Raw genomic sequence first — 20,685 nt, 5'->3', positions numbered from 1 at the left:
TCCTGAATACTTTTTTTTTTTTTTTTTTTTTTTTTTACATTTTAAAATATAGGATATTGTTCTTCAAATACTCTGGAGCTCCTCTGACAATGGCCATTCAGAGGTTAACTGCTGACTCAAAACAGGTCCAAAATCAGTGCAAGTGTTTCCAAGACAAGCAGACCTAGGTCTTTACGTAGTCAACATGTTTGCCTGGATGACTTTTTTTTCCCATGCATTTTGGACGTTAAATTTCTTTCCAGTTTGTGTAGTTGGGAAATCTTGTCTCCACTTTTGAGTTAAGAGAGATTTACCCATTTCGATTATTTAGAACTTTTCTTATTTTTAGGTCCCAAGTTTTACCTTTCAATATTCTAAGACTCTGGACTCCCTTATGAGCAACAAAAGGAAAAGATCTTGTGAGGAAAAAAACAGTTCTTCCATGTACAATACTGAAACTGTATCCCCCCAGCTCCCACAAACTCAAACTCTTGTTTTAAATTGCAGTAAAATATACATACTGTTCAGATTGTTGAGCAACCATTACTCCATCAACTTCCAGAACTTTTGCATCTTCCCCAACTGAAATGCTTCTCATTCTACACTAACTCCCCCTTCACTAAACTCTTAATAAATAGCAAGAAGAGCTTTCTGTTTCAGCAGAAAACCGTGTGCTCATTTCAGTGAATTATGGGGTTGCAGGCCACTAGAACAAGTGAGAGGAAGAGAGCCACTAACCTGCTTTGTGTGCCAAATCTTTGAGCACCTACTATTTGGATTATATTAAAACCTGCTGAGATTTTGTTTTGTTAGAACTTGGAAACATCTGCTGTGAGCCCAGGTCCTTGCTCAGTTGAGCATGTCATTGTTTTTGAAGCTCTGACTCAGCAGCACTCTAGCTAGCTCTGGGAAGAGGGACTCAGCTGTGTGTCACAAACCACACACACAGAGTAGCCTCTCTGTGTCTCTTGGTGGCCAAGAACACCCTGGGGATTTCCAAATGCTTGTTGCTTTTCCTGCAGCTGCAAAGGTGTAGTTAAGAAGGGACACTTGGGTATAAGGAACACCATGCCCTGCCTGAAAGCTGACTCTTCCATGATAATAGTTGGACCAAAGGTTAGAGAAATTATGATAAAGAGAACATGAGCCAGGAGGTAGCCAAAATGACATGACTGAAACATCCAAGAGTCTAAAGTCCCATTGCTTGTACTTGGCCAGCATCCTTCCCGTTATGCCAACAGGACATTTGAACAAGAAAGATTGATTGACCAACTCAAATGCACAGTTCCTCTGATAGTTAACATTTCTGGGTCACTCCATAGCTTCTGGAAAGCCTGAAATTACCTTCACTTGGCATGACTCTGGCTCATGACAAATTAAATGTGACATTATGTGGTTTCCCCAGAGGAAAAATAATTTGTACCTGCTAGAGCAGCATGACTGATGCATCTCAGCTGCCATATCCAAAACCGTGCGAGGACTTGGTTAGCTCTTCTGGAGCCCCACCAGTTTCCCCCTGCTTGAGGGAAACTACCACTCTTTGGGTCAGCAGTCTTGGGGATAGTAACCCTGATAGGGTGTTGAATGGTACTACTGATCAGCTCCAGAGCCATTGCTGCGAGACGCTCAGTTTCATTCCTGCACCCACCATCCCGCATATGTGTTCCGGAAAAAACTCCTAAGCAAATTTAAGTTAATTTTGTCATTGAAATTTTGGGACATGTTTTCTCCCCTCCTACCCCTCCACTCCACTCCGCTCCCTAAAGTAACTAGAAACACCCAGTGTGTCTCAGATAAACCTGAGATATAGCCTCACCTCCAGACAGGAGAAACACAAAGCCGTTCTTAACTCCAGAATTGTACCTTCCACTTTCCATCCCACACTGGCCCATTCTAATATGGTTTTTCTTAATCATTCTTTAGACAATAAAATTTTAATATAAAAGTGATGATAGAGTTAAACTAAAGAATTAGGATGAAATGCATATCACTTTATGACAAATTTATTATAATGTGTTTGGAATTGTATGGGGATTTATATTTTAGTTAATGCTAACAGACTCATAAAAGCATCTATTCAATTATGAATGACTCAATTTGTTTTAAACATACAGTTTCTTAGACATCTACCTTCTTTACACTATGAACAAAGGTAGCTGGAATTGATTGTGTCTACGTTATTGTCGACAGAGGGATTGGAGGCACAGAGTAGTAGTTATACAGAAACGGTGGCTCTCTCACAGGCACACAAAAATAGCACAGTTTAACACTGAGAAGTAGACCCCGGGTCTCCTGACACCAGTTTTGTCCCTTAAGTATGAGTGTTACCATCAGCATCCATCATTGTTAGCCTGCCTGACATTTATAGACACCATAAAAATCAGGCATCTTGCAAGAGAGAAGATGACTTCAACAAAAATTTGATAGTAAGTTCAGAAATATGACAACTGACAACTTTCCTATTTATTTATTTTTTGAGATGGAGTCTCGCCCTGTCATCCGGGCTAGAGTACAATGGCGTGATCTTGGCTTACTGCAACCTCCGCCTCCCGGGTTCAAGTGATTCTCCTGCCTCAGACTCCTGAGTAGCTGGGATTACAGGTGGCTGCCACCATGCTTAGCTAATTTTTTATTTTATTTTATTTTTTATTTTATTTATTTATTTATTTATTTATTTATTTATTTATTTATTTGAGATGGAGTCTCACGTCTCACTCTGTCGCCCAGGCTGGAGTGCAGTGGTGCAATCTCGGCTCACTGCGAGCTCCGCCTCCCAGGTTCATGCCATACTCCTGCCTCAGCCTCCAGGGTAGCTGGGACTAACAGGTGCCTGCCACCACACCTGGCTACTTTTTTTTTTTTTTTTGCTTTACAGTAGAGACAGGGTTTCACTACGTTAGCCAGGACGGTCTCAATCTCCTGACGTTGTGATCCACCCACCTCGGGCTCCCAAAGTGCTGGTATTACAGGTGTGAGTCACCGTGCCAACCTAATTGTTGTATTTTTAGTAGAGATGGGGTTTCACCATGTTGGCCAGGCTGGTCTCGAACTCCTGACCTCAAGTGATCCCCCCGCCTCGGCCTCCCAAAGTGCTGGGATGACAGGCGTGAGCCACAGCACCCAGCCAACTTTCTTTTTCTATTGTAAACAAATAAGAAATAATACTATTTAGTTTAGTAGGAAAATAAACTAATAGCTCTCCTAATGAATGGAATGGGGCACCATCTGTATCCTTCCAGCCACTGTCATTAGAACCTTAGAAGTCTTTCCCCACAGTCCAGCATGCTTTGACCTTGCCTGGCACAAGCGTTTTAGGCCATCTGTGAAGTACATGAGGGATAAGGCAGGAATAAGTACTAGCTTTTTTTGTGCTTAATTAAATTTCAGAAGAAGAAGAAGATCCAGGACCAGGCACGGTGGCTCACGCCTATAGTCCCAGCACTTTAGGAGGCTGAGGCCAGCAGATAGCTTGAGCTCAGGAGTTCAAGACCTCATCTCTACTAAAAAAGTTTTTTTTAATCAGCTGGGCTTGGTGGCACGTGCCTGCAGTCCTAGCTACTCCTGAGGCTGCAGTGGGAGGATCACTTGAGCCCAGGAGATCAAGTCTTCAGTGAGCTGTGATGGCATGTAGGTGACAGGGCGAGACCCTATCTCAAAAACAAATAAAAAATTAAAAGAACCTTCTAACTCTTGTTTTTACACAAAAAGAAGCCAGGTTTGAGTTCACCAAACGTCATGAAGGATGTCAGTTTTTCCCATGTGTTATAACCACAGAGATAGGAAGGAGAAAGATGCATTCACCTGCATTAGCCTGTTTCTGTCCCACATCCTAGTGTATCTTCCCTTATTCTCTTACTCGATCATGTAATTGGGTGTATTTTTCACTGGGCTTGCTCTTCATCCAATTTTACATAAATATTCTACAGTCTATTTTCAGAGCCCGGAGACTTTTCAGTGAAGCATTGCAGATACATAGCATCTACCCACCTCAGCATAATTCTAGCTTTTGTAATATAAATTCCCTGCCTCAGAAGCTATGGTCTTTTCCTTCAAAGGGATATTGTTAGACGAAATTTTGATAGATCCTGGAAAGCTTTTCAGTTAATTCTATAAAATGAAAACTGTTATTTTCAATTTCTCCTCACTTGATTCACTGGTGTAAAATATTCCTATTACCCTTGTCAGCGAATGTGTATAGAAGAGGACTTTTGTCCCCCTTTTTCTGTCTGTCTTTTGTTTAGATTTTACTTTTCTCACTGCCATTTGGCAAGGCTTCGTAATTTACAGGGAGCTCACAAGGACATATGTTTGAGGGGTACCTTTTGTCATGTACCAAAGAAAAATTATGGTTTTACTACTCTAGAGAGGCCTTAGAACATTTTGCTGGGCACTTGAGTTCCAGTGAGTTTCTTTTGATTGATAAATGATCTAAGACAAGTCACTGGTCCCCTCCAGGTGATATTTCCTAAGATGTATAGTTGAGTTGGGAGTTGGCAACATAGTTGTTAATGTCCCTTCCAGATCAATGATGGATAAGATTTTGTGTGAAATACCTTGAAAGAAACATTTGCTGCTTGCCGACTGTGTGTGAAGAGGGCCATGCTGGTTATCCACTTAATCCTCAGGCAATTCCATGCTACTCTTTTAAATTATCACCATTTATATAGACGAGGAAACTAGAAATAGTGAGGACAAGTAACTTGTCCAGGGTCACAGAGCTAGTAAGTACCAGTCATGGGTTCTAATCCCATCCATGTAACCCTCCAGGATGTCTACCCTCTTATAAAACTGTAAGTCATCGTTATTGGTGGTCAAGGATCTCACATACTTTCTTCCCCTTTGTCTTTCAGGAGATACAATATTCATTGTTCTGAGGAAGCAGAAGCTGATCTTCCTGCACTGGTATCACCACATCACTGTGCTCCTGTACTCTTGGTACTCCTACAAAGACATGGTTGCCGGGGGAGGTTGGTTCATGACTATGAACTATAGCGTGCACGCCGTGATGTACTCTTACTATGCCTTGCGGGCGGCAGGTTTCCGAGTGTCCCGGAAGTTTGCCATGTTCATCACCTTGTCCCAGATCACTCAGATGCTGATGGGCTGTGTGATTAACTACCTGGTCTTCTACTGGATGCAGCATGACCAGTGTCACTCTCACTTTCAGAACATCTTCTGGTCCTCACTCATGTACCTCAGCTACCTTGTGCTCTTCTGCCATTTCTTCTTTGAGGCCTACATCGGCAAAATGAGGAAAACAACGAAAGCTGAATAGTGTTGGAACTGAGGAGGAAGCCATAGCTCAGGGTCATCAAGAAAAATAATAGACAAAAGAAAATGGCACAAGGAATCACACGTGGTGCAGCTAAAACAAAACAAAACATGAGCAAACACAAAACCCAAGGCAGCTTAGGGATAATTAGGTTGATTTAACCCAGTAAGTTTATGATCCTTTTAGGGTGAGGACTCACTGAGTGCACCTCCATCTCCAAGCACTGCTGCTGGAAGACCCCATTCCCTGTTTATCTGTCAACTCTAGGACAAGGGAGAACAAAAGCAAGCCAGAGGCAGAGGAGACTAATCAAAGGCAAACAAAGGCTATTAACACATAGGAAAAAAATGTATTTACTAAGTGTCACATTTCTCTAAGATGAAAGATTTTTACTCTAGAAACTGCGAGCACACACACACACAATCCTTTCTAACTTTATGGGCACTAAACTGGAGCCAATAGAAAAGATAAAAATGAAAGAGACACAGGGTGTATGTCTAGAACAATAATGCTTTTGTAGAAGCTAAAGCCTTTTTAAGAAATGTCAGCTGCTGTAGCCCCCATGAGAAAAGATGTCTTAATCATCCTTATGAAAACAGATGTAAACAACTATATTTCAACTAACTTCATCTTCACTGCATAGCCTCAGGCTAGTGAGTTTGCCAAAACCAAAGGGGGCAGATACTTCCCCAAGGTTCTTCCTGGGAGGATGGAAACAGTGCAGCCCAGGTCCCATGGGGGCAGCTCCATCCCAGAGCATTTCTGATAGTTGAACTGTAATTTTCACTCTTAAATGAGATATGAAGCATTATCCTTTTGTTCAGTTGCCCCGGGCTTTTGAACAGAAGAGTAAATACAGAATCGAAAAGATAAACACTTGACCAAACAATGTGAAAACAGGTTGTGTAGTATTTGTAAAAAGGCCCGGCCCAGGACCACAGTGAGCTAGAAAAGGGAGAAAGGCAGTGGGAAAAGAGGTGAGCCGAAGATCTATTTGAGAGACAAACGGTGTGTATGCCCCTCCCTGTTTGACTTCGCACACACTCATAACTTTCCAAATGAAACATAGTACCGCGTATATTTTCAATATTTTTGTGAATTCCAAAAGGAAATCACAGGGCTGTTCCTAATACTGTGGGAACACTGTGTTTGTGCATCATCTGCATTTGCTCCCCAAGCAATGTAGAGGTGTGTAAAGTGCCCTCTGCTGGCTGAGTGGCAGTACTACAACAAACTTCAAGGCAAGTTTGGCTGAAAACAGTTGACAACAAAGGGCCCCCTACACACTTATCCCTCAAATTGTAAGTGATATGAAACACTTGTCATATCTTTGGCCAAATCAGAAGATACTCACCCTGCTTCAAGTCAGCTTCAGAAATGTTTTAGAAGGGACTTTCGCTCTGGAACTCAAAATCAATTTATTAAGAGCCATATTCTTTAAAAAAAAAAAAAAAAACTGGATAATATTATCTGTAATACTTCAGTCCTTTACAAGCCAAATACATGTGTCAATGTTCCTAGTATTTCAAGGAAGCAATTATGTAAAGTGGTTCAATGTGACATAATAGTGTTATAATTGGTTAAGTAGCTTAATGATTAGGCAAACTAGATGAAAAGATTAGGGGCTTCTACACTGCATAGATTCCATGCACATAGCCACGCATACACACACACGTGGGGTACACTGAACTTCAAAGCCCAAATGAATAGAAACACATTTTCTGGCTAGCAGAAAAAAAGAAAAACAACAAAAAAAAACTGTTGTTTCTCTTTCTTGCTTTGAGAGTGTACAGTAAAAGGGATTTTTTCAAATTATTTTTATATTATTTTAGCTTTAATTGTGCTGTCGTTCATGAAACAGAGCTGCTCTGCTTTTCTGTCAGAGATGGCAAGGGCTTTTTCAGCATCTCGTTTATGTGTGGAATTTAAAAAGAATAAAGTTTTATTCCATTCTGTGTGAATGGTTTGAGCAGTGAACAAAGAATCCGTGCAAACCAAGTCATGACTGGAAGAAATGGGGGGGGGGCAGCGCAGGGGAGGAAAGCTGTTACATCTTTGTTAAATGATTGTGAGTGGTCTATAATGTCTTGAAGTTGGTTCATAGATGAGACACAACTGATGGAGGAATGTATTATAAATTATGCAAAATCTGACATGAGCTGAAAAGACAGGTCCTGTTATAAGAACTAATAGATGCTTAGGATGCAGATGTTATTTTGAGCTTCGCAAATACATGATACCGTGCAATAAGCCTTTTTTCCTTATAACGGAAAATGAGAATAATTAAAATGAGGAGAAGGCCACATAACAATTGACTTGAGTTTAATTGAAAGACCCATTGGAGGCTCATCTGGTTGATTTAATTATTTAATTCAGTGATTTATTACAGATCTCTCAATGCAGGTTAGAATACGGAAGTGAGCATAAACCTTAAAAAGACTCTGAATGATGCTTCCAAAGCACTTTCATCTTGGTATTAGGTTCATGTTTGTCTTTACTTGTAAAATAATTTTGAATTTTTGTTTACAGGTGAATGTCTTAATAGTTTTAAAATTAGCTAAATATATCTAAAGGCATTTCCAATGTTTATCATGGGAGGAAAAAAGCCACATTTTTTTTAAAACAAAACAAAACGAAATTTTGGTAGTATAGGTTCAATGCACTGTTTTTAACATCTCAGCTTAGCTGCTTTAATCATATCAAGATATGAGGCTGGATCACTGGCCCATGACAAATCTGAAACCTACCAGAGAATTGACTGCCACATAGATAATCCTGCTGTCAGTTAACATTCCAGAAAAACTTGGGCAGGCAGGTTTTTATAGCTGCCCCACTATGCTGCAATAGATTATCTTTCTATTGAAGATTTTCCACTGCATCCCAATCCTACTATGGTGAAAACATTGTTCTTGGACTAAAAAAATCCTTTATTTCACACACACACAATTTCATACACTAGGTCTGAGCATCAACCCAAGCCCATGAGTTTGCAATGAAGTTCTAGTGAGAAGTGCTCTATTCATAAAGTGTGACCTTCTAGTGTTGCTTATGGGAAAAGAGTAACTACCATATTACATCTAACGGAAGGCCAAAGTACCAAATTAAAACCACAGATTGAAGTTGTTCTTCAAAGTCACTTACTCCCATCCTTCTAATTATGCTCCACTACAAAAGTAAGGGGAGAAGAGGTAATGCTGTACATGTACATTGCTAGAGGGAAAAGAAAGGCTTGATTATATCCCCTCGCTTCTCCACCTCTCTGCTTACGTAAAGAAACTGATTAGGCCGGGCGCGGTGGCTCAAGCCTGTAATCCCAGCACTTTGGGAGGCCGAGGTGGGTGGATCACGAGGTCAGGAGATCGAGACCATCCTGGCTAACACGGTGAAACCCCATCTCTACTAAAAATACAAAAAAATTAGCCGGGCGTGGTGGCAGGCACCTGTAGTCCCAGCTACTCGGGAGGCTGAGGCAGGAGAATGGCGTGAACCCAGGAGGCGCAGCTTGCAGTGAGCCGAGATAGTGCCACTGCACTCCAGCCTGGGCGACAGAGCAAGACTCCGCCTCAAAAAAAAAAAAAAAAAAGAAAAAGAAACTGATTAGAAAAGAGACTAATGTATCTGGACTGAGTTAGAAGCTTTGTATGAGTGGGCTTTGTAGAATTGATGGGAAAGACAGTGGGAACCTAGGAGAACAGAAAGAGACCCACGGAATGTCTTTTTTTCTTTTCTTTCTTTCTTTTTTTTTTTTTTTTTTTGAGACAGAGTTTTGCTCTTGTTGCCCAGGCTGGAGTGCAGTGGCGCGATCTCGACTCACTGCAACCTCCACCTCCCAGGTTCCAGCAATTCTCCTGCCTCAGCCTCCCAAGTAGCTGAGGTTACAGGTGCCCACCACCACACCCAGCTAATTTTTGTATTTTTAGTAGAGACAGTGTTTCACCATGTTGGCCAGGCTGGTCTCAAACTCCTGACCTCAAGTGATCCACCCACCTTGGTTTCCCAAAGGGCTGTGATTATAGGCGTGAGCCACCATGCCTGGCCCAGAATGTCTTTTTTAATCAGATGTAGCATCTTCATAAGGTAAAGCCTGTCACATCAGAGTAACAAAGCTCCTGGAGTAGAGTGATGCTAGAATAGAATGTTTCGGAAGTCTGGCCATAGTCCCATATTCTGAATTACCTGGGAGAGACAAGATGCTCAGGTTACTATTTTTTCTTTATTCTGATAGTACAGCCTCTACTGAGAGACCATGTGTGTGTCACACAACCGAGGCAGCTAGGGCATATTCTGAGGGCTTTTTTTTTTTTTTGCTGGCGGTGGGGGTTGCTTAATGATTCTTTAACAGAGTAACTGGATTGGCCAAGGTCTGATTCAAGAGGCTATGAGGGGAGTGGAGAACTCTGCCTCTCAGAGTTCAGAGCTTTAAGTTGTATAAGCATAGTCCATGTCCACCTCTTGTAAACACTTATTTCCTTAAAAGTTTCCATCATGAAAAATAATATCATGTCAAAGTTTTATGAGCGCCCAGAATGTCCCAGTAGTCAAATGTAGTGTCTTTCTCTAGTCTCTGTTTTCGGTAATAAATACCTTGCTCTCAATTTAGGATGATCGTAAGGCCTATGTTCGTGCTGTGAGTCATTGTCTCCCACAGCTTTTAAAACGTCTTTCTGTGTCTTTTCTATACAACACCTGATTCTTTGTGCCTCAGACTCATTGCCATCAGGAAGAGACTCTGCCAAGATCCACCACCACATTTGGCCAGTGGTGTATACACATTAAAGTGAGAGCTGATGAAATCACAATGCCCTATTTTGTTCTGACAATCAGTATGAAGGGGTAGGTCCCAGTGTGCCAGTGAGCCAACAGCTCTGTATGCTGGTATCCAAGACTCACACAAAACAAGTGTCAGTGCAGTCACGGCATTTTCTTGAATGCTGTTGTGGCAGACTCCAGTTATAAACATCTGTGAGCCATATGGCACAACTCATGGCTGAAGAGGCCAGTAGAGTGCACCTGCACAGAGCATTGAAGAACATACACAAACTTGTTGAATCATCAAGTTATTTTCCTCATCCTCAGAGACTTTGACAATTCAGGGCTCACAGACGGCAGGGGAGAATTCTCAGGCTTCCCCTCCTCCTGAATGACACTTTCTAAAGGAAGTGATGTGGAAGTTGTTCTAGAAGTTAGATGGACAGTGGGAGCACATTCGTGAGTGGGGCTTGGGAGATCTCAAAAATGGCACTTTGATTTTAGGCTGGGCAGGCAAAAGTCTCATGGTAAGATATATTTCATTGGACGTCCAAACCCACAACTGCATTGTACTAACCTCTTCTCAAGTAACTGGTTAAATTAAGAACTGGTCCCATAAGTCAGGGTCAAGCCACATTTATAACCCATTCGGGCCGGACGTGAAGGGTTCTGACTCACATTGGTATTTAAATGCTGTTACTTTCCCAATGCTTAGTAGCATTTGAGACTTTATTTCAATCGACAAAAACCAAGAAGGTCACAGAAGTAGCCTAATAGTCCTCCCTGGTCATATTCGTTTCAAACAGGTCTGCCTGTCTGGGCATATTGAGGCAGGAGGTTGCTTGCTGCTATCTTGAAAACCACTGGAAGATTCAGCTTCTTGGGGACCTCAGAGCCTATGTTCATATGGAAGCCCACCCATATAAGCCTCACAGAGCAAATCACAGCAATGTTGAAGTTGTTATTTTCAAGTGCTTATTTCACGACATTAAAAAAAATATTTTTTCCTGGTGTATTAAAATTAAAAATAAAATCATAACTTTTGATTTAAAATCAAACTGTGTTTCTGTTTTCTCTCTTACTCTGGGCAATTTAAATGGGACATCTAGGACACTAAGGGTTCCTCAAATATTCAGAAATGCCATTTCCACCCTTTACACCCATAGGCGCGGGACACAGAGATGAGTCACTAAAACTCCTCACTTTCTAGTAGGGCCCAAAGATGCTGTAGCCCTCAACTACTACTGACTAAATGTCCATAAGATGTCCAGCCCTTCAGTAATGCCTTTCATTCATTGATAGAGCATTTTACAATTCACATGCTTTCTACCTCTGTTGGTTCACCAGAGCAGTGTTTTTTTGTTTGTTTTGTTGTTGTTGTTATTTTGTGTTTTTTTGAGATGGAGTCGGGCTCTGTCCCCCAGGCTGGAGTGCAGTGGCAAGATCTCAGCTCACTGTAACCTCTGCCTCCCGGGTTCAAGCGATTCTTCTGCCTCAGCCTCCTGAGTAGCTGGGATTACAGGGACACACAACCATGCCTGGCTAATTTTTGTATTTTTAGTAGAGACAGAGTCTCGAACTCCTGACCTTGTGATCCGCCTGCCTCGGCCTCCCAAAGTGCTGGATTACAGGCGTGAGCCACTGTGCCCGGCCACCAGAGCAGCCGTAATGGGGCAGACAGTCTAAATTAAATCTGCATTTTTATAGATGAGGAAAATGTGCTTGTTAGATCCATTGTTACAGAAGTGGAAGGAATGAGATTTGGACATCATCTTAGCTGGATTTTGCTGCAGCCATTCAATCTTTTGAAAAGAATGAGAGTATAAATGAATAAAATGTTAAAACTTGGTACTGACCTTTGCCATGTCATTGGACAGAGCGTCTCAGGGTGAAATATATGCTAGGGAAAATAATGGGTACAGCAGCTCCTTCTTAGTTAATGACGCAGTAAGTTACTCACACGCCTGCCAGCTACTAGCAGGAGTAATCCAATTCATCCACTCCCCGATCCCTAAATAATCTAGCCTTCAAATTCTAGTGTTCTGGAAAGTTCTATTGCATATTTGATAGGTGAAATAGTTTGTCATTCTTCATGACTTTTTGGCGCATCGTTACAATGTGTGCAAAAGCAATGTCCCTATGGCGTTTATATTTAAAACCCAAGAAACCGTTATTTGTGCAGGTTTCTCACGGCCAAATTATTGCCTCTTTTTACATCTCAGAGTTGTTAAAATGGAACTTTGCAATCTATTTAATGTATTTTCTTAACTTAGGGTCAAATGGGGGAAAATCCCATCCTGCACACAAAGTGTTTTTATTAACTTCAAAAAGGGATGGGGAGGGGGAGGAAAAGCAGACTTCAGGGAGCGTTCCTGTTCTGTTACCAAAGTCCCAGAAACCTAACACAGATGACCGTGCCATCATGTAGCTTCTGTTCAGAAATTAATAAAGCAAACATTAAAACATACAAGCAGATCACTGTCTAGCCAACAAAAATGCTGTACTTACGGAACTCCAAGACCAAGATGTAATAGAGCATGTTCCTACAAAAGAACAAAAATGGGCTCACAATACTAATATTTTGGAAATGTAACCACTCCTGGCTCATTCTTTTTTAATTTTTTTTTTTTAGAATAAATGAATGTAGGTGGGTGTTCTAAATCAATAGGCAAGACAAATACAGTTAAAATAACTGAAACAGCTCCCCACTGGTTGGTCTGTAGCTGATTAATCTCCAGCCTTGGTAGGTCTGGGACAGGGTCTCGGTTATTACCACACACTGCTCCCTGAGACCAAATTGGGAGACCCAGCTGAGTGCAGGGACTTCCACAGTGTGTGTGTGGAGGAGGAGGGGCTACATTGTGTCCCCCCAGCCTCACAAAACTAGATACACACACGTCCAGAATTACACATGTGCCCTCTGACTGTAGCACCATCTCACTAAGCAAAGGACTCCAGGCAAGACGAGAAGCTCTAGGTCAGGAAAGATTGGACGCTACTGAACTAAAAGAGACTGTTACCTAATTATCCCATTTTATCCCTTTTATATTTTTTATATCCATTTTGTTTGTTTACTATTTCTTTTTTGAGACCAGGTCTCGCTCTGTCGCCTAGGCTGGATTGCAGTGGTGCGATCACGTTTCCCTGCAACCTCAGCCTCTCGAGTAGCTGGGACTACAGGCATGCCACTCTGTAGAGACTGGTCTCCTTATATTGCCTAGGCTGGTCTCAAACTCCTAGGCTCAAGCTATCCTCCCACCTTGGCCTCCCAAAGTGTTGGGATTACAGGCATCAGCCACCACACCTAACCTATATCCATTTTATGTTTAACTGCTTTTCATTGTTTTCATCTATATAATAGTTGAAGGAAGGAACCTTTGCGATTTTGCCTTATTATGCATCACAGAGTATGTATTTATTTGGGGAAAATCATACACACACACTATGAAAGCACCATGGCAGCCTAAGGGTTAAACACATACCACAGCCCGCTCCTGACACGCCACCGTCTCACCACTGGATTCTGTCATCTTTGGTATTTTCAGCCCCCCTTCCCTGGGTGAAAACCCTGTGCTACACTCTGGGGTTTCACACACAGCTTCCTTTTCTATTGACTACACTAATTCCTTTCATACTAGAGGGAAAACCTATCCCCCTGGGTATTTCTCTGCTGTTTTATTTGTGAAAACTCCAGTGAGTATTTGCTAAGGCTGTTAATATCTCTCTACGAAGAAAAGAAAAACAGGGTTCACTATTCCTGCATCCTCTACTGCTCACAGTTATATATGAGTTACTATAAAACACCAGAGCTTTTTTGCAAAACAAGCACTTTTTCTGAATTAGAAGCAGTTCTAATTTCAACTTAGTTTTAGAATAATTAAATTGATAGAACATAAATAAACCTACTGAGCTTTCCAGTAGACTTAGGCCGCCATACCAACTCATTTGTTCATTTACATCTAACCTAAGTTTCCCTAGGACCCCTCAGTTTACAGAGACAATTTCTTTCTTTCTTTCTCTCTTTCTCTTTTTCTCTCTTTCTCTCTTTCTCTCTTTCTTTCTTTCTTTCTTTTCTTTTCTTTTCTTTCCTTCCTTCCTTTCCTTCCTTTCCTTCCTTTCCTACCTTTCCTTCCTTTCTTCCTTTCTTCCTTTCTTTCTGCTGGTTTGTAGCTCCCACTGATATAGGACCTCTGACTTCCCGCCAAGTCCCTTGCATCTAATTCTGGAAATTGCCAGATTAAGTCTCGCAGCCTCTACCCGGCATTTCTTTTACGTGGTCACCCACACCCCACCTCCCAGCCTCCCACCCCTGCCAGGCGCAGCTGCTGTTGCATCTCTCCAATGGACCGTGAAATCGCTGTGCACAGCCAGGTTCAGCAAGTCTCAGCAGGCATCCCCCTTCTCCCAGAAAGGCAACGGTTCCTCTGCTCTGCAGTGGGGCAAGATGTCCCTTTTCTCTTAATTATACATTCTGTTGGAGAAAGCTGGCCCCCCTCGACTCAAGAGCCAGACATGCATCCAGGGGGCCGGGGGAGAGATTCGCGGAATGGCCACTGTGCCGCGGCAGAATCTCGACTTCCTCCCCTGCATGGGTCAAAGCTTCCCTCAGGTTTTGAACTCATCAGACCTATTACCTTCTTCCCCATGGAGGAATGCCCTTTCTGGAACTTCCTCAGCCCCACTGCAAATAGACCTGTGGCCACCACACCAGCTTCCCGGACCTACTCAGACGTATCTGGGCCCAGCAGAAGTGAGTTCCTTTTCTAGAAGCCCTAGATCTCCTTAGGGCTCCCTGTTACCTGCCCCACCACAGGTGCGGACGTCCTTGAGAGCCACTTAAATTCAACCCAGCCACCATGCTACATATGTAAAGAAATAACAAAGTACAAAAATACTTAAAACAACACAAGTCCTTGCCTTTCCTGTGAAAATCAGTTTTTTGAATCGAAAGATCAAACTGCAGAAAATCACAATAATTACGTGGATTTTCTCCACTTCTGATTCATGGCTATACACGTGCCCACTTCCTCTTCCTGGGAAGTACAGGCTGGAGCTCCCTGGTATGTTGTCAGAGCACTGTGCTTTTCTACTTCATGAGACTTTGACCCCAGTAAATATATACCTAGTTATTTGTGTACTGTCTATTCAACATCTGTCTTCTTCTACAGATTACAAGCTCTGTGGGATTGGAATCAAGTTTGTCTGTTCTCTCCAGAAATTCCAGGCCCCTGTAGAAGGCTAAATATTTGTCGAAAGGATAAATATATTTTAGCATATGGTTGTAGGTACCATAATAGATCTCTATCTTCTCCATATGTCTGTGTGTTTAGTGTGTATGTCTGCATGAGTGTCTGTGTGTGTGTTGAGAAATTCCTTGTGATTTTCTATTTTCTACTTTTAAACAGGCAGAAGTGTGTTTTGACCCATTGGATTATGACTATTTGCTTATTCCACTGGAAATTTTACAATCTTCTGTAATATTGTGACTGTGATTAGCAAAAGTTCTTGTCTAAGACTTCAGAACATAGGCTCTGGAGTTTAACTGCCATCTGCTTGGGGATGGTTATTTGCCCCTTCTGTGTCTCAATTTCCTCATGTATGCAATAATAATGATACTGCAGGCCAGGCGTGGTGGCTCACGCCTGTAATCCCAGCACTTTGGGAGGCCAAGGCAGGTGGATCACCTGAAGTCAGGAGTTCGAGACCAGCCTGGCCAATATGGTGAAACCCCATCTCTACTAAAAGTACAAAAAGTATCTGGCTGTGGTGGTGGGGACCTGTAATCCCAGCTATTTGGGAGGCTGAGGCAGGAGAATCTCTTGAACCCAGGAAGCGGAGGCTACAGTGAGCTGAGATCACGCCATTGCACTCCAGACTGGGCGAGAAGAACAAGACTCCGTCTCAAATAAATAAATAAATAATAAATAAATAGTACCTACTGTATAGAGTTATTATGATGATTAAATTAGATAATACTTGTAAATCCCTTAGCATATCTCTTAATATATTTTGTGCTGTTATAACAGAACATCTAATACTGGATCATTTATAAAAAATGGAGATTTACTTCCTATAGTTCTGGAGGCTGGGAAGTCCAAGTTCAAGGGACCTGCATCTGGCAAGGGCTTCTTCCTGCATTATCCCATGGTAGAAGGTGGAAAGGTGAGAGAGAGAGAGAGAGAGAGAGAGAGAGAGAGGTGGGGGTTACGGAGGAGAGAGAGAGGTGGGCAGAACTCATCCTTCTATCAGAAACCCACTCACTGGATAACTAACCCACTCCCACAATAATAACACTAATCCATTCATAAGGGCAAAACCCTCATGGCCTAATCACCTATTCAAGTTTCCATTCTCCAATACTGTTGCATTAGGTTAGTTAAATTTCCAACACATGAACTTTATGGGACACATTCAAACCATAGCAGCATAGTTACTTGGTACATAGTAATTGCTTAATGTTAGCTAAGCAATTAATGCAATTAATTAGTATGCTTAATGTTAGCTACATTAAGCATAGTAATTGCTTAATGTAGTATTACTACTACTACTATTGTGTTACTTCTTAATTTCTTTTTTCTGATTGGTCTACTCATAAGCCTCTATTTATTCTTCACTTTGATACTACAGAAATTTACCTATGGAGCTTCTCTGTCTTATTATTATAACACAAACTACAAATGAAACTATAAACAAACATCTTTCCCAGACTAACAGAGAATGAGGTGCTAGGTAGAAAACTATACCTCTATTAGGGAAAATGTAAAATATATTTTGACATATTCATTGTAGTTTGTTTTTTGTTTGCTGTTTCTAATACTCATTAATGATTAATTAGCCAAGGCTTTTGAAAGAAAGAAAAATGTTTCATCCGAGTGTCTGCTATTTGAGTAATATATTTTTAATCTGTCCTAAAGATCATTTTTCATGATAATACTACTTCTAGTACTAATGATGTAATAAAAAAATTTCCTTGGGAGACAGAGGTGAATTTCTATATTGTAGAGCTTAAATATCAGTTTCTGCATAAAGCAATTTGGAATTGCAAAGGGTATTACTATAAACACAAACATCTGAGTTTAAAATAGAATGGCCTTTATCATGGTCCTGATGTGCAAGTCTGTCAAGATCATGTGTGTCTTTCTATGACGTTTTTCAGTAAAATAAACTTGAATCTCAAAACAGACAATTCCCAAATGATTAGTATATTCAAACCCTAAATCTGTGGAGTTTACATATAAAATTCTAAGCTAATTAAATAGGCACTTGTCACTCAAAAGTAGTGAGTGAAATATTAGTCACTAGAAGCATCATCAAATGTACACCTACCTATTCACTTGCTGTTTGATTATGTTTAGGCTTTGTACTGCACCCAAATCTCATCTTGAATTGTAATCCCCAGGTGTTGAGGGACGAATCAGGTGGATAGTGATGGATCATGGGAGCAGTTTTCCCCACGCTGTTCTTGTGATAGTGAGGGAGTTCTCACGAGATCTGATGGCTTTGTAAGTGTTTGGCAAGTTCCTCCTTCACCAGCTCTCTCTTTCCTGCTGCCCTGTGGAGAAGGTCTTTGCTTCCCTTCCATCTTCCACCATGATTGTAAGTTTCCTGAGACCTCCCCAGCCATGTGGAACTGTGAGTCAATTAAGCCTCTTTTCTTTATATATTACCCAGTCTTGAGCAGTTCTTTGCAGGAGTGCAGAAATGACTAATACAGCAATAAACTCACAAATAAACCTTTAAAAATGGGCTGGGCATGGTGGCTCACACCTGTAACCCCAGCACGTTGGGAGGCCGAGGCAGGCAAATCACTTGAGGTCAGGAGTTCAAGACCAGCCTGGCTAACATGGCGAAACCCCATCTTTACAAAATATATGAAAATTAGCCACACATGGTGAAACACGCCTGTAATCCCAGCTACTTGGGAGGCCGAAGTAGGAGAATCGCTTGAACTCGGGAGGTGGAGGTTTCAGTGAGCCAAGATCTTGCCATTGTACTCCAGCCTGGGTGACAGAGTGAGACTGTCTCAAAACAAAACAAAACAAAAAAAGCCTTTAAAAATGTCTGTAAGGAGATCATGGGAAGAAAACTGTATAAATTGTCAGAAGCTGCACCTGAACTGAGGAAGCACAACTGCTGTTTGTTCTTTCAAATTAGATTAACTGCATTTTGGGGTTTTAGGTTATGCATTTTGCTTTAACAATGGGAATTGTATAAGCCTCATTTGATTTCAGCATAATGCCACTAAAAAGCACTCTCCTTGTCTAGGATTTCGGGACACTGTATACTTCTGTATTACTTTGCAATTATATTACAGTGACTACGTTTTAATTATAACAGCATATTTATCTCAAACTTGTAGTTCTAGTTGATGGATTTCAGCCTTCTTCCAGGTCCCAGCTCTGAAACTAGAATAAAGCCGAGTATCCCTAACAAATAAAATAGTATAGCCTGTTTACCTCTCCTTTCTTCTTTTTATTACATAGACATTGTTTATCAAGAAAAGCCTTTAATACATGCAAAAAATGATTTTAGTCCTTATGAAAATGTCTCATATTTACATATATGCATATTTTTAAAAGCAGTATGAAGGTTTCTCTATATTTTGAACTACTCTTGAGAGCTTAATTTGTAAGTAATTTTATTGTGCCTAACTGCTGGCTAAACTTCTTATTATGAAAACTTTTAAACATATATAAAACTAAAGAGACCAGGTGTGGTGGCTCACACCTGTAATCCCAGGACTTTGGGAGGCCACCATGGGAGGATTGCTTGAATTCAGGAGTTCGAGACCAGCCTGGGCAACATGGCAAACCCCCCACTTCTATAAAACTGAAACAAAAACAAAAAAAATTAGCGAGGCATGGTGGTGCATGCCTGCAGTCCCAGCTACTCAGGAGGCTGAAGTGGGAGGATCTCTTGAGCCCAGGAGGTTGAGGCTGTGGTGAGTGGTGTTTGTGCCACTACACTCCAGTCTGGGTGACAGATGAGACCCTGTCTCAAAAAAATTTAAAAAGAAAAAAAGAAGAGAGAATAATGCAATGAGCTCCCATATTTCCAGCACTTAGATTAACATTTATTAATATTTTAATATTTTACCATATTTATCATGTTTGTTTTAAAGCAAAGCCCAGGAATTATGACATTTTACTCTTAAATACTTCAATAAGCATTGCTAAAAAATAAGACATTTTCTCCATAACCACAATATTGAAGACTCCTAGCAAAATTTACAATAATTTCCTGCTATCATCTAATACCCTGGTTTTTTTTTTTTTTAAATTTTCCTGATTATCTTCAAAATGTCTTTTTACAGAGAGGTCCTCCCTGCTTTTTCGTCTAAGCCAAGAGATTTATTAAGGAAACAGAGTCAATGGTCCTATGAAATGTTCCACATTCTGGACTTTTCTAATTGTTAGCTTGTGGCATCATTTAGTTAATTCCTCTGTCCCTAGTATTGCCTACAAAACTTAATGAGACTCAGGCTTAAGATTTTTGCAAGAATATTTTAGGTGGTGCTGTCAACTTCATATTGCTTCTCCCAGGAGGCACGTGATGTCTGGGTGTCCTACTTTTAGAGAGGCTAGGATTGATCGGGTGGTGCAGACAGCAATCTCATAATTATAATGCTGACTTTCCTCCCTTCTACTGTGGATGAGTACCCTGACACCTTTCAAATATCCAGTTTCCTATAAATCTTTCACTTAATCCTTTCGGCATCCTTTGTTTGTTTGTTTGTTTGTTTGTTTGAGACAGTCTTGCTTTGTTGTCCAGCCTGGAGTGTAGCGGTGCAATCTCATCTCACTGCAACCTCCACCTCCCAGGTTCAAGCAATTCTCCTGCCTCAGCCTCCTGAATAGTTGAGACTACAGATTCCCGCCACCACGCCTGGCTAATTTTTGTATTTTAATAGAGACAGGATTTTACCCTGTTGGCCACACTGGTCTCAAACTCCTGACCTTTAGTGATCTGCCCATCTCAGCCTCCCAAAGTGCTGAGATTACAGACATGAGCTACCATGCCCAGCCTTTGCATCCATTTTGATAACAATTGCCTGAATCATTTATTTCTTTGGGGGATGAAAAACTGAGATTTTATAATTTGGTCATTTCTTCCACATGTTATAACTAAATATCTTTTGCTTAAAAAATCATTCTTTAACCACTAAGGTAATTTGGGCATTAGAGATACAATTTATACAGACAGGATAGAGAAATCCTTAATTTTTTTTACTTGAATCACTAATTTTCAGAGCATTAATTTGATGCACCAGCCACCTGCAAAGGGGACAGACAAATCTTGAGAACTTTTTTCTTTCTTGTTTCCATTACTTTTATGACCTTATGAATTTTATATAATCAATATATTTCAGCCAGTAGTAGTCATTATTCTTTTTTGGCTGCTCAAATTCTCCCACCTTTGGCAGTGGGAGTCCTTCAACACAGCTTCTGCATTTTCTTGACATGTGCTCAGTAGTCTTGGATATCTCCCTCCCTTCCTTCCTTCTGTCCATCCGTCCTTCCTTCCTTCCTTCCTTCCTTCCTTCCTTCCTTCTCAGCACAACAGGACATCCCAAGCTCACTGCATGCATTTGCAGACCCAGAGTCAACCATTTCTCTAAGGAGTTATGATTTCCTTTAGAGAGGAAAATGACCCATTTTTTCCTACTCTAAACTACTTCTATTTCA

The 20,685-nt window shown here is 41.1% G+C and overlaps 1 protein-coding gene across 2 annotated transcripts in view; it reads left to right on the top strand.

The window, feature by feature from the left end:
* Positions 1-11,058, top strand: part of ELOVL6 (ELOVL fatty acid elongase 6) — a 149,559-nt gene extending 138,501 nt beyond the window's left edge. For both annotated transcript variants that reach the window (XM_073017540.1, XM_007999543.3), the window contains exon 5: positions 4,830-11,058. In XM_073017540.1, coding sequence (XP_072873641.1) covers positions 4,830-5,254 — 425 coding nt within the window. In that variant the 3' untranslated portion in view covers positions 5,255-11,058. The remainder of the gene's footprint in view (positions 1-4,829) is intronic.
* Positions 11,059-20,685: the final 9,627 nt, after the last annotated feature.

The sequence above is a fragment of the Chlorocebus sabaeus genome, chromosome 7 (assembly GCF_047675955.1).
Source record: "Chlorocebus sabaeus isolate Y175 chromosome 7, mChlSab1.0.hap1, whole genome shotgun sequence".
NCBI lineage: Eukaryota > Metazoa > Chordata > Mammalia > Primates > Cercopithecidae > Chlorocebus > Chlorocebus sabaeus.
Note: the sequence above shows the minus strand (reverse complement) of the source record. Positions and strands in the feature narration are given on the sequence as shown.